Below are 14,385 nucleotides of genomic sequence, written 5' to 3' on the forward strand. Positions count from 1 at the left end.
TTCATGCAGGAAAATTTACAGAAAATTCAAATCTTTAGGAGATTAAATTATATATTATGTGAATTCTCAATTCAAATTTGTTGGACAGTTTGCATAGATAAAATCGATATACATTGGGTACACGTATATGCAAGTGTTCTATAATGTAGTAACTTCCGATTATCCGTATTCATGTAATGCAATTCCAAAATGCACTTTAAGTACACTGGGAACAAATTCCGCGGAAAATTTGTGCCCGCGTTCATAGCGTAAATTAATACCACGCGGACAAAAGTTCTTCTACAGTATTTATCATATGAATTTAAATTACCTTTACTTTTTATTTTTACTTGTTTTGTTTCTTCCAAAAAGATTTATATATTAATCATTTATTAAAAAAAATTAAAAAAAGCTCCAAGCTGTATCGCATCTCTAGATGCAGGAGATAATGACGAATCACTCCGTATAAATTTTGACCTGGTGGACTACCAATTTTCTTTAAGAGACCTTATCTCAGACTGTGCTTCTGACCATAGACCAGAAAAAAATGAACTCCCCCTCTTGACAGTGACCTTTCTTTACAAGAACCAGAAGCACATTCAACAGACATTGCTTATGACATTTCAATGACAGACCATTCTTATGCTAATCATAAGTTTGACAAAATATTTCCTGCTGCCGAAGCAGATGAGAATGATTAAGACATTGGACATGATGGACAAGACGAGGAATTGACTGATGAAATTTCTATAACAAAAACTGGTCATGACAACAGAAACAATGACTCTGCTAATTAAATTTTGGACATTAGACATACAAATACTTAAAATGGGAAATTTACTGACTTTGACCACTCCTTTAAAAATTCTTTTGGACACAACTGTTGGAGACAATTTGAAATTTATACCTTGTGGTAAAAAATAAAATGTTTATTTTGCTATTGACTCTGGCATGACATAAAAAAACAGAACATTTGTAGATGATTGCTGAGCATGGAACAAGCCCTCATTAAATAATCCTCACTATTTGGCAACAAATACTGGAAAGTTTGAATATATTCACAAAAATCAAAATCAGTTCTTCAAAAAACAGGGTAATTTAGTTCTACTAGACCCTCAGCCAGATGTAAATTCTGTCTTTCGCGGTATCATTCAAAACATAGAGAAGACAACAATTTTTAAAGGAGGGTTAGTTGGTTCCAGAATTGGACAAAACGCAATGACCTACATATGATGTGTTTATTTGAATATATTGGCAATTACCCAGGGGAACGGATTCATGGAAATTCAATAAGAACAAATCAACCACACATTCGTACAACTTTCGCTCAAAAGTCTGCTATAAGGGATTAAAAACCATTAGCAATTGCCAAAGATCTGGAGAAAATTGATACCGAAACTTTTTTGGACCTAACCCTAACCCTACCCAAATTAACAAACAGACATTCAAATTCAAATAATATGTCTGATGACATTCAAACAATCTTAACATCCCTGTAGCAAAATTCTTACATCCGCTGCGTAGTTGCCGATGATGACAGCAAACCACCAAACATTGTATGTTACACTAACGAACAAATTGAAGACACGAGAAATTGCATGACAAATGACAGTGTGATTTGCATCGACAGGGCATTCAATCTAGGGCCTTGTTTTCCCACAACTCTGGTTTATCAAAAGAAAAGGTTCCTCAACCTCCCTAGATTTGCTTTGGCCTGTTTTCATCCATTGGGATGGACAGTTCTCAACATACTGTGAATCTTTCTCGAAAATTAGATCAGCTTTAGGCTTTCAATTACCTGTTTAAAAAATTGTATTTGGCACTGATGAGGAACAAGCTATGATTAATGCAGTCAAAACTATATTATCAAATTCTCAGTACATTTTATGTACTTGACATTTAAAAGAAAATGCTCAAAGTAACATGCTTAACCAAAACATTTCTGAAAAAAATAGAAGTCAGGTTATTTCTACGGTTCTTGGACAAAATGGTTTACTTTACTCTGGTTCGCGCATGGAATTTAAAAAAAGAGAAATAAATTTTAGAACAATTTAATGACTTAGGATTAAAGTATTTAGAAGAAAAAACTTACTCCAACAATTTAAGAAAATATTTTCCTCCCACGACTAAAAAATTCAATTATCCCACCACACTGGAAAAATAACAACTGTGAATCAATAAATCATAAAATTAATCAGTTGGTGATTGGCACATTTTAAAACTTCCAGAACTGGTAGAACGCCTCAAAAATATCCATGGTGCCCTTCATGGTAGTGGAACTCTTGAATTAGACAGAGCAAAAATTCTTAGGGTCACTCATGAATTTTTGGCTATGCATGGATAGTGACCGCCGAAAGAAATTCTTCAATAGAGTCATAAAATTTAGGCCTCGTGTAAACACGGTCCAGTCTTCAGATGGCCTGCTAGAAATGCCTACTTCTCGGCTGGCTAAAAAACCGGGACAAGTCAAACGTATAAGAAATACTAAAACTCTGTCAATGAACAAGCGCCCTAAGATTTAGTATGACGGCTGACCTTGAAATGACCTAAAGGGTAGGAAGAGAATTTTTGATTTTGTTTTGATCATTTTCTTTATTTCTCTCCCGCTTAGACAGGACCGAGTGAATAAAGAAATGACCTTTTTTGAGTAATAATTTAAGCGGCAAAACAACGAAGTTTTACGCCCCTTGAATATTGGAGGGGAAAACTTGTACAATTAGTACATTTAAGCTTGAACAAAGTAAAAAGCTAACAAAAGGCAGTCCATTGAAAGACATCAAGGGATATGTGTCGGAAAGATATGGAGTCGAAATGAAAAACGACACCCTGGTAAGATTAACTAAAAAGAACAATCTCTCTCTCTATCTTTCAATCTATAAAACATAATTGTATAACATAATCATTATATATATAATTTAAGTATATTTTGCAAAAATATTATTTTCTACATGATTTTTGTGTTTATAATTTTTTTGATCAATTCATTATTACGTTACTTTAAAATAATACTCTGTTCATCATTGTTTCTGATATATCCCCACAATCAGTTAAGCTCTTAACACATAAATGACTTGCCTTCTGACACTTTGTTTTTAATTTACAAAATTATAGCTCATGCAAACATCATGGGATAAATCTGAAGAGGAGGAATTCATCATCACCAACTTTTATAGACCAAAGGTCCTGACTTTGCTAGAGGCAGCGTCTTTGCCCTTCAATGCTCGATTATCCGTAGGGCCTGTTTTTGTGGATTATGTAAGTTTATCTTTTTCTGTTTTACCACTAATAATAACTCTTAAAGCTAAAATTTAAAGGTCGCTGCAAAATTGTGTGTGTTTAGCACTAAAAATAACCAACGACAAGAACAACTAGATACGACCTCGTTACGAGTAACGAGTAGGTCTTCCGTCCGATTTTTTTTTTTTTTTTAGATAAAATGATACCATGAGATATCGATACAATTTCAAAATTACCCCCCCCAAAAAAAAAAAAATTGAAGATAAAGAATAAAAACCCTAATTACGTCAGACATGGGCCTGACGATGACTCTTTCAAACCGATAATGTAGAGATCAACAACTTTGATTTTTATAATGCATAACAAAATATTTATCGTTTTCAAGTTATTCGTAATAGAATTTACGAGTCTCTTGGTCCCTAATTAAAGGGGCCAGCCCCTTTTTCTTGATTTTATTGGATAGAACTTTTGATTCTCTACTACTTTTGTTCTATAAGTCTTGTCAAAATATCAACTGATAAAAAGATGCTGATCAAAACATATGGAAATTTTGATTCGAAAGCTGTACCCCATTGTTCTGCCTAAGCGAGCTCCAAGGAATAGCGCCACTGGTGCAAAACAACTAAATAGTGCACAACTTCAAACCCTGCTCTACCTATCCTGAAAATTTCAAAGTCATATCTCTTATAGTTTCTGAGATCAACTCTGCACAAACTTGGTCGTAAAAAATTACAAAATCGACCGTAAATCCGGACCGGAAGTGACGACGACAAAAAATTCAAAAACATAAAATTCAGATAATTTCCCATCATCTGTGAAAAAATTGTTCAGATCGGTTGAGTAGTTTTCGAGAAATCGCGTGCACAAAATTTGGGGAAAAAAATAATAATAACTAGAGCAAAGCTCGTTGCAAAGCAACGAGTGGGTCTTCCGTTAATATCGAGAGTAAAGCTATATGTTCCTGTAAGAAGCAGAGTTCTTAAACCAATAACAAGAACACCTAAAACGAACAGAACAAAAATCGAATAATTCTTGGTACGACTTAACAAAGTCCGAATGATTTTGAGTACGAATTAACAAAAACCTTTTTGATTTCAAGAACGACTTAACCAAAAAAAAATTCGAATGTGTTCAAGTACGACTAAGCAATTATTTTTGGTACGAGTTAATTTTACTTTGAACAATACGCTATTTTTTAAACCAAGGACGCGGAATCAAAATTTCCGGAGAAATCAATTTTTAAACCCCGATTTCTCTGTAGTACATCATCCGATTTTAAAACGGATTTCAGTTTTAAATTAAGCTTAATAAAAACTTCTTTGCTGCTTTATGATTAATATCAAATTATTGGTCAGAAAAGAGTTATTATAAAAAAGACTTAGTAGTCCTCCTGACCCCTAATGTGAGGGGGTCAGCCCCTTTTTCTTGATATCAAATGAAAGTTCTCGTTAATATAAACATATTTTGTTCAACAAGTGTTCACGAATTGTAAACCGTTCTCGAGATATCTAAACAACTGTGTTTTAGGGGCCGACCCTTTAACCCCTTACCGGGGCCACTAACAACAACATTTTATATATAATATTGTGCAGAACATTATTTTGAACAATTTTTGTTCTACATTGCTTTTCAAAATAGTTCTCCTTTTTCAGATATTAATGATCAAAGTTTTGAATTCTGGCCCCTTGAAACCCCTAATTACGTAATATATGACTTAAGTATGGTACTGTATTGATAAACAGCTGCACAATGCACATTTTTGCTTCTATAATTAATAACAAATTATTGTTCAGTAAAGAGTATTGTAAGAAGATATTAGAGCCCTCTTGGCCCCTAATGTGAGGGGCCAGCCCCTTTTTCTTGATATCAAATGAAAGGTCTCGAAAATATAAACATATTTTGTTTTACAAGTGTTCACGAAATGTTAACGGTTCTTGAGATATCTGTACAAATGTGTTTTAGGGGCCGACCCTTTAACTCGTAAATGGGGTCATAAACAAAAACATTTAAGGTTGCATATTGTACAGAACATTATTTTGAGCAACTTTTGTTCTACATTGCATTTAAAAATATTTCTCCTTTTTCAGATATTAATGATCAAAGATTCGAACTTCTGGCCCCTTGAAGCCCCTAATTACGTAACATATGGCTTAAATATGGTACTGTATAGATGAACAGCTGTACAATGAACATTTTTGCTTCTATAACTAATAACAAATTATTGTTCAGTAAAGAGTTATTGTAAGAAGAATTTAGAGCCCTCTTGGCCCCTTATTTGAGGGGTCAGCCCCTTTTTCTTGATATCAAATGAAAGCCCTTGTAAATTGAAACAACTTTTGCATTACACGTGTTAAAAAAATATGTACACATCGAAAGGTATTACAGAAAATGTGCAAAAATTTGGTGAACAAATTTGGTGCCAATTTTCAGGTTCAGGCGAGCTTCAAGGCCATGATCAATTTTCTTAATTGGAAGCATGGGGGTACATCTACAGACATTCATCTACAATCCCTAAAAATTTCAAGCTTCTACCTTGATTAGTTTCGGAGGAGATGCGTGGACAAAATGACCCTTAAAAATTTACAAAATCGTCTATATCTGAAACTGGAAGTGACGTCATCATTTGAAAATTTAATGATATGTAGCGACAACGTTGTTCTATCACTCCCTAAAATTTCGTGCAAATCAGTTGGGTAGTTTTTGAGAAATGACGCTCCAAAAAAGTCAGGGGTTGGAAACGGAAGACCCTAATAAAGAAAAAGAAACCGAAAGTAACAGTTATTTTTCTGGGTTAGATTTTTTCTTTATCACCACTATTCCTCATTTGAATCTGCTGTAAAAAAAATTGTGTCCCGTGAATTACATCGATTTGCGTTTTAAAATATAATATGTGTGTCAATAGCATACTTTGTTTACCCATAATATTGGAATGGAAATAGTTGAAGTTGTCATACAAATAACAAAACACAAGAGATATAAAATAGGATTTTTACCGATCAATATTTTCTGATTTTGCAATTTTGTTTGAATACAAGAATGTATTTCAGATGCAAGAAAATTATTCGATAAATGCAAAACACTGTCCTAGGTACAGAAAATTATCATTTTCATGTGACAATTATCTTTAAGGATCAAAGAACGGTTTAATTTTTTCTTTATTTGTCATACATTTATCTATCGTCTTAATTTGCCAAATATATGAAATATAAACCCTCAGCTTTTAATATTTCACGTCTAATTTTCAAGAATATGAACCATTTTCAAGAATATGAACTTTGAAACTGGGGTCAGGACATCCTGTGAAAAGTTTAAAGTGACGTTATAATCGCACAATTAAAAATAAAAGCACCATCTGTAATGTCTGATTGATAAATAAAATACATTTTGAAACGTCTTGCAGATAATTAACATACCTTCAGCACGAGTAAGTAGCCAACAACACCTGCAATACCAGCAATCTCAGCCAATCCCTCTGCTTTTGGATTCGGGATGCATTTTCTAAATGTGTCGTAACAGCATTGTAACTTCTTCGGAAAATGTTTATTGATTTCATTGTTTGTGGCACCCATCTAGTGCCTCCAACTCGAGTAGGAATATATAAAACATTTCAGGTCTGAAATCTGAAAAGTGTTTCAAAGTTCTTGTTTCTGTTTAGGGCACTCTTTGTAGCCCTATCATACAGTTTACTGTTGACTCTTTTTATAGCATCCTTAAAACCCAACTCTAATCTGTGAGCTAAGCAATGGATTGCTATTATATTAGGTGAACGATTCTTAACAAAAGCACATAAACCATTCCGTATCCCCATCATGTTTGAAGCCCCGTCTGTTGTTATTCCAATGATTTTCTTTGTGTCAATATGATTTTCTGAAAGACATGCTACAACTGAATCAAAAATATCTTGTGACGATATTGATTTAGGATTCAGGAACTGAAGAAACCGCTGTTTTCTCTCTCCCTCAACACAAGTATGAATATATAAAGACTCCTGCTACATCACTCCAGAATATGTTGCCCCATCTATAGTCAATGAGTAAAATTTAGCATTTCAAACAGACACTGTTTAAGTGGTTTCTGCCTGTGCTATGTACTAGTACTTAGTAAATACTCGCCCTGCTTTATCATTATCATATACTGTACCTATGTCTAACCCTTTTGCTTTATCAAGTTTGCACAACCATACATAGTCTTTGAACGATTTGTCTAATTTGGCAACTGCATGTGCATTTCTGAATCTTACTGAAACTTTTATTAGATTAGCTTCATTCAATTTTCTCAGTGCTATTGCCGCATGTATATCTTTATCTGTTGTCAAATTTTCAGACTGTCTTTAAAATGTCCTCTTTTCAATGTTTTTGTCTTCAGGTAAGCACCCCACTGCAAATTCTAGTGTTACCTTAATTCATTAGTCCTTAGTCTAAACCACCTCCCACATTATTCATAAATGCCAGATTGGTTAATGTGATATATTGAGTCGACGTAGGTATGGAAGTAACAATTAACCAATTCCATTTGATATACATGTATATGATTAATTAAATGATCTCAGAGTCAGAAAATAAACTTATCATCCAGAGTTTAATTGATTTGTCAAGATCAAATTCCTGAACAGATTTGGACTGAAGCTGAATGTTCAACAAGTCATTCAGTGTGGTTGTCTTCATCCTACCTCTTCGCTTGTCATTGCAGAGTTTCATTGCTGAAAATGTACACTCATTGGCAACATATGTTGGGAGAAAACAAAGAATCAAGTCCAAAAGCCTAAACACGTTCGGGGTCCGCCGCCATAAAACTTTGAGAATTCTCAAAAAAATTCTCAACTCAAGTCTTGAGAATTACTCAGCTAAGAATATTCTCAAAACCACCGCCATAATGCTTCTTGAGAATATTCTTAGCTGAGTAATTCTCGAGACTTGAGTTGAGAATTTTCTCAAATTTATGTTCTCGCGAGACGGTTTACGCAGACATTTTTCAATGATTGAAGCGGTCTCATTAAACTCTTCTGATTTAAAAAGGTTGAAAATGTCCGTATCTACTGTAAACAAATGCGTAATTTCCTCTGTCTTTTGTCGTCTGCTACCTGATTATTATCATGGAAACGGAAGAGAAAAAGCAGAGAGTGAGAGCTCAAAACTGGGCAGCAGAAGAAGAATGCTTATAGAAAACGTCAAAGAAAGCTCCCTTACATTGTTTGGCCCAATAAAGGGAAGCGGGATGAAGGGGAAAATAAAGGATATTAGAGAGAAGGAATGGAGTTGTATTGCAGACACACTACATTCGTAAGTTTTTTAAAGGAAATTTAATAAAAAGAATGATCTGGGTGACATTTTTCTTAAATAGGCCTGACATACTTGTACTTTCGTTTTACAACACTCATGGATTCAAGTGCACAGATGCTGTATAAATTTGAATCGGAAACACAGTCAGTTGTGGCAAGTGTCATGCAACGTAACGTGTATATATACAGAAGATGGATAACATATTTTAAACATTTTAATCTGCATTATATTGTTTATAATTAATTTATTGCATTATAACGCTGTGATTAAATACTGGTTATCATTAACTGAAAATGGTTATGAGATGCTAAAAATAGAATCGGAAAATCCCTTGTGATCGTCTTTATATTGATGAAGTTTATTTACTGTTTTAGTATGTTTGACACAAAGAGAATGGGTTTGGACGAGATAAAAAAGAAATATAACAACATCAAATCAAGAAGTATGTTATAATTAACATCATTACAATCCTTTTGAAAGTTTATTTTATTGTTTTATAGATATATAGTTCATAAACAGTATTAAAGCTGTAATAATAACTGATATAAATTTTGATAGTATTCATTATATAAACATAATTTTCATGGCCATTGGACAAAATAGCAAAGTTGCATTAATAAGTTTACTTGCATGCAGGTAAAGAAAAATTAGATGGAGTTAAAAGACCCAAAACTGGAGGTGGTCCCCCCTTATCACCTCTTACTCTTGGTGAAGAGACATTGCTTCGGCTCTCTGATGGGGAGCCAAATATCCATAGATTGGAAGGTGGAGTTGAAACTGTTGGTACTTACAATTAATTTAAGTGTTTCACGCATCATCATTTTGATTTAAATATATTTTTTGACAACTACAAAAGCTTCATTAATTTTTAAGAAACTTAAGAGAGAGAGAGAGAGAGAAATAGCTGGCTTCATATGATCACTGCTTCGAAATAAAATTTGCTATTAAAATAGTACAATGAATATACACTATTTACTTTTAAGCTCCAGTTAAATGTCAGTCCTCATCGACAGCTGAAATGTCTTGCTTATCTGAACAAAGTACATCAGAAGGTAAAATAAATTTACTTGCATTTGTCTTTGAGAATGTTGTATCCCCTTAATATACACCGGTATATACCGTATATATAATACATCCATAAGAAAATAACATTTGATTACATACTTAGTAGTAAATACAGATTTTTTGCATCTGTGATACAGATGACATCACAACACAGGTTATCATGCAGCCCTAGGGCTGGTACGGATCGGTATCACACCACTTGCGGAACTCCTCTGTCTTCTTTCATTTCGGTATTTGTGCATGTTTACAAACGAAAAATAAAACATTTGCTACAGTTGACATTTTAAAGTGCAGTTTAAAACTACAAATGCTAGCAACTGTTTAGAAGCAGTTAATTTGAAAACCTGGGGAAATTCTGGTTCTGTAGATTCATGTTTAGTAAAACAATAAGATCTCATATTTTTATTTAATACATGTACAGACTACTTTCAAATGATATTTAAAATCATTTGTTCAAGTTGATCTTTTTAAAAAACAAATATTATTAAGAATGTAATGAATATTACAATAGATACCCTTTTTCTATATCAATGCCTGTATCAGCCCTCGACCAATATCATCCCTCGGGCTGATACTGGCTGTGATATGAAAAAGGGCATGTATTAAATTATTCCGTATATATGACACTTATTTTCTATAATTATGATTCTATCATTTTATTTTATGTTTTGCACCTAAGTTTGCAGTTTTAAAATATTTTAATGCAGTAGCAGAAAAGCTTGAAAATTTGGACAAAGAAAATGCAAAAGCAGTGGAAGAAATCAGCATTCATGGTATTGTGGTAATTTTATTGCCCATGATTGGTTTTAAAGTAATCATCATTGATTGTTAAGTGGTATATATACAGCCTAGCAAGAAAAACTGTCAGCATATGCCCCAGCTTTAGACATATAGATCCCAGTCCAGCAAATTTACTGCTATACATTTCCTTCATGTCTTTCCACGTACTTTTCTAACAAGTATTATTGATAGGAAGAAATATTCTACACATTTTGAAATAGAAAGCATTAAGTGATATGAGTGTATTGGGTATTTTTGTCAAAAGTGTAATATATAATAGATTTAATATAATATAATATAATATATGAGTATATGTATATATAGTTTACTATATCAGTTATTATTATACTTTGTTTTCTACCAGTGCCAGAACATTCAGGATGTAAAAAGGAGAAGCACAACAAAAAAGGTACATGTTATAAACTTAAACATATAGTTTATTACCAAATACATTAATTCAGCTATGTGCCTATAAAATAAATACATGTAGATCGATTCATTTAACACAACTAATGAATTTATGAACAAATAAAGAAATCATGTGTTTAACATACATAGAACCATATTAATAAATGATCTTTAATAATTTTAAACAATTACTTTATAAATTTGCACAAAGTTGATTGACACTGAGATAATTGAATACATATTATGTACATGTCTACATGGATCAATATAATTTTTGCTCTGCTTTACTATTACACTGATATGTTAAAATAATTTAATAGAAAAAGATTCCAAAAGAAGGTGTTTAGAAGAACTGGAAAGAGAAAACATAACTCTCGATAACCAAAGAGTGCAGGAAGAGATTGCTAAAATAAGAGTAGAGAGAGAAGTTTTAGTTTTGAAGAAGGAGGTCCTTACTCTACAAAAGCAAAAATTAGTTTTTGAAATTCAGACATCATTCCCATGTCTAGTGGAACAGTTGTCATCACTGCCTGAATGTTAATGACAGTTTACACATTATAATTTGAGAATGAGAGAGAATAGGAAAGAGAAACAAAGAAAGAGAAGAGAGAGATATTAAAATGATGTTACTTAGCAGCAATGAATTATCATAAAATCAAACTTCAAAAGTCTATAGTTATGCATTATGGTACATAGCCTGAAAGTGGCTCAGAAAAATCCAATGGTGATGGCAGCTCTCTTCAAGACTCCATCATTCCTGGCATGTGCTGCAGGGTCCTGCAGGAGCTGAGGCTGGCAGTCCCTGATGTTAAGGTCGCAAATGTTGTAACTGACTTGAGTGTCCTGTCTGTCTATGGCGATGTTGTGTAGGATACAGGTAGCAGTTATGTATTCTACTGCTTGGTCCGGGCATGTCCTCAGTCCAAAATGAAGCGATTGGAACTTTCTGTTCAATATTCCAAAAGTCTGTTCAATTAGAACCCGTGTGCGACACAAACTGGCATTAAATCTCTCCTCAGCAGGAGTCCATGGTACTAGATAGGGGGTCATCAAATATCTGGTTAGGGGGTAGCCAGAGTCACCCAGTAGTAGACCATTATGCATTCCTAGATTTTAACAATATTTTGTATTTTAAATTAGCAAAAACTTAACGAACGCAATATAAATCAAATAATGGTATTTATAAGTACCTGTACAAATAAAGTTGCATGATTTTTATAGAATGTTTATACATAAATATCATTATATAGGAATTTGAATGCATTATTGCTGAGGTGAAGTATTGAAACACAATGCAATTACCATTTTCAAACTGCTGACAAAGAGATGATGTTCTCCAAATTTTCGAGTCCTGGCAGGATCCTGGCCATCTGGCACAAAGGGAGGTTATTCTAAAGTAAGGGCCACACACCATCTACATGTACAAAAATTTTGTTTTATGTAGAGAAATGCGATTACAATGCAAACATTTTTGAGTACGGTATGTTCTGAATAAATAAATGTCTACAGGCTTAAGTATAAAGCATTAAATTTAACCAAAATAAATTTATGATTTTTATCAATCAAGGTCCTCAGGGACCACGTTTAAACATCCATTAAAAAAAGAGGACCTGAACATTTAGACTATGAAATCCTTTTCTGTTTACAAAGTCAGCTTCATTTGCAGACGGTGTGGAAATTCTTATTTGTGTTCCATCAACACAACCTAGAACTTTAGGAAATCCTAAGAAAAAAGAAATGTTTATATTATAATGTATGTTCATGTATTGTCAATGATACATGTACACATCATGTAGTGATCCAGGTTAAAATTCGAGATTTGTTTCCATAAATATATTGCAAGATGTATTTCAATATGTTGTAAGATTCTCAATGCTACAGATGTATATCTATTAAGAGGCTGACCCAACCCCAGCATTAACCCACCAACTCCCCCCCCCCCTCCCCCCCCCCCCCAAAAAAAAAACAACAAATGAAATACTAAAACCCCAGCGGGATAGATATAGAAAAAAAACATAAACTTTGAAAAAGGTATTCCCTCTTATATACTACATGTAAGTACAAAATTTTATTTAAATACTATGGTATCCATTTGTAATATCTGCATTAACCCAGCACCCCCTTCACCACATTATGAAAAGACGAAGAAGGTTACTTTAATCATCAAGGGTTGGGGGGGGGGGGGGAGGGGGTGTTTGAGAGTGGGTTGTTTTAAGATGTCCAGTTATTTCATCACAGGGTGGTAGTGGTATGAGTACTCTGATTTTAGTGTGTTGGATATACATGAAATTTGTAAACCAATTGACAATGAACATCCTTGATAATCAAACTGACAAGTGCAACAGACTTTTAGTAATACACCTCTCTTGGATCCACCACCCATTATTCGGTAACTGCCCTTTGCGGAACTCTTTTGAGTGAAAAAACCCAAAAAGTCCATCATCTTTGGAGATGTGTGAATTATGTTCGATGTCTGTACAAGCTTTAATCAGAAACATTTATGTCTTGGCTTTTAAAAACACCTTTATTACGGAATGTTAAGAAGTTAAGTTAAGAACTCTCAGAAGTGTTTACTTTTACAATGTTTATTGTGCTTTTAAAGCAGAATCGGCAACTTTCATTTTACGGCGCATACAACTCTAAACAGTGTGTATGATGATTACCTGCAATCGGCGGAATCCTTCCCTGACTTTACTGGCCATGTCACCCACCGGGAATTTAATCATGTGTGTGAACATCTCAATAATTGCCCTTGCCACAGATTTTAGCACTCTTCCTGCAGACGATTCTGACACATTCAAACTGTCCCCAACAAGTCGCAGGTGTGCCCCGGTGGCCACGAATCGTAGGAAAAGGAGCACCTGGATCAGCGGGGGAATGGGCCGATTCCTGGCTGTCTCTAGGATGTTGTTGACTCCATCCACGATAAACAGAATGGTTTCTGTAGAAAACCTGTATCTTTGATACACTTCTTCCTCATCAAGGCTTTCCAGAGGATTACTCAGGTCTCGAAAAACACGGGGCCGCCTCATTGGAACCGCGTTCTGTCTTCTGCGACGCCGACGTCTGACAATGGCAGCCATTTTGTTTGCTTGAGAAAATTCTTAAGTTTACTTTTTGTATACTCAAACATTTTAAAATAAAACAGAATTTGAGACTTTTTATTTTGCTCAACTTTTTTATGGCGGCGGCTGAGTCTGAGAATTGGGGAGTTGAGAATATTCTCAGACTTGAGAACATTCTCAGACTTGCTCAGAATGTTTTATAGCGGTGGACCCCGAACACCATGGTTAGCTAACTGGGTATGAACTGTAGGCCAGGTCAAAGAAATCCTGCTCTGGTACCTTAGGGAAAACAAAAACCTTGTTCAACACTCTATAGACTAAGTTACAAGTTATATTATTTGCTGCATTTCTATGAAAGAGAAGCATAATACATACCTTTCATAAATAATTGCCTTCAATAAGGTCCATTCCTGAAACATATCCTCCAAATCACAATAAAAAATGCTTCAAATTTGTTTGCCAGGAACCTTATTTCTTTATTCCCAAATTCTATATAAAAAGTAAATTTATAATTTATTTTAAACATTTTATATTGAATAATCAAATGGATTGCAATTGGGCAACAGGCAAAA

At 34.0% G+C, this 14,385-nt stretch overlaps 1 protein-coding gene and 2 pseudogenes across 1 annotated transcript; 1 reads left to right on the forward strand and 2 right to left on the reverse strand.

Annotated features, from left to right (window-relative positions):
- Window positions 1-8,308: 8,308 nt before the first annotated feature.
- On the forward strand, window positions 8,309-11,289 carry LOC128172719 (uncharacterized; annotated as a pseudogene).
- A 141-nt stretch (window positions 11,290-11,430) lies between these two features.
- On the reverse strand, window positions 11,431-12,162 carry LOC128172729 (putative nuclease HARBI1). Its single transcript, XM_052838485.1, has 2 exons — window positions 12,051-12,162; window positions 11,431-11,854 (listed from the first exon to the last, which is right to left on the reverse strand). The coding sequence occupies exons 1-2, from the start codon at window positions 12,160-12,162 to the stop codon at window positions 11,457-11,459; spliced, it is 510 nt and encodes a 169-aa protein (XP_052694445.1). The 3' UTR covers window positions 11,431-11,456.
- Window positions 12,163-13,370: 1,208 nt separating this feature from the next.
- Window positions 13,371-13,728, reverse strand: LOC128172783 (uncharacterized; annotated as a pseudogene).
- Window positions 13,729-14,385: the final 657 nt, after the last annotated feature.

Source organism: Crassostrea angulata, chromosome 2, assembly GCF_025612915.1.
Source record: "Crassostrea angulata isolate pt1a10 chromosome 2, ASM2561291v2, whole genome shotgun sequence".
In the NCBI taxonomy this organism is placed as follows: domain Eukaryota; kingdom Metazoa; phylum Mollusca; class Bivalvia; order Ostreida; family Ostreidae; genus Magallana; species Magallana angulata.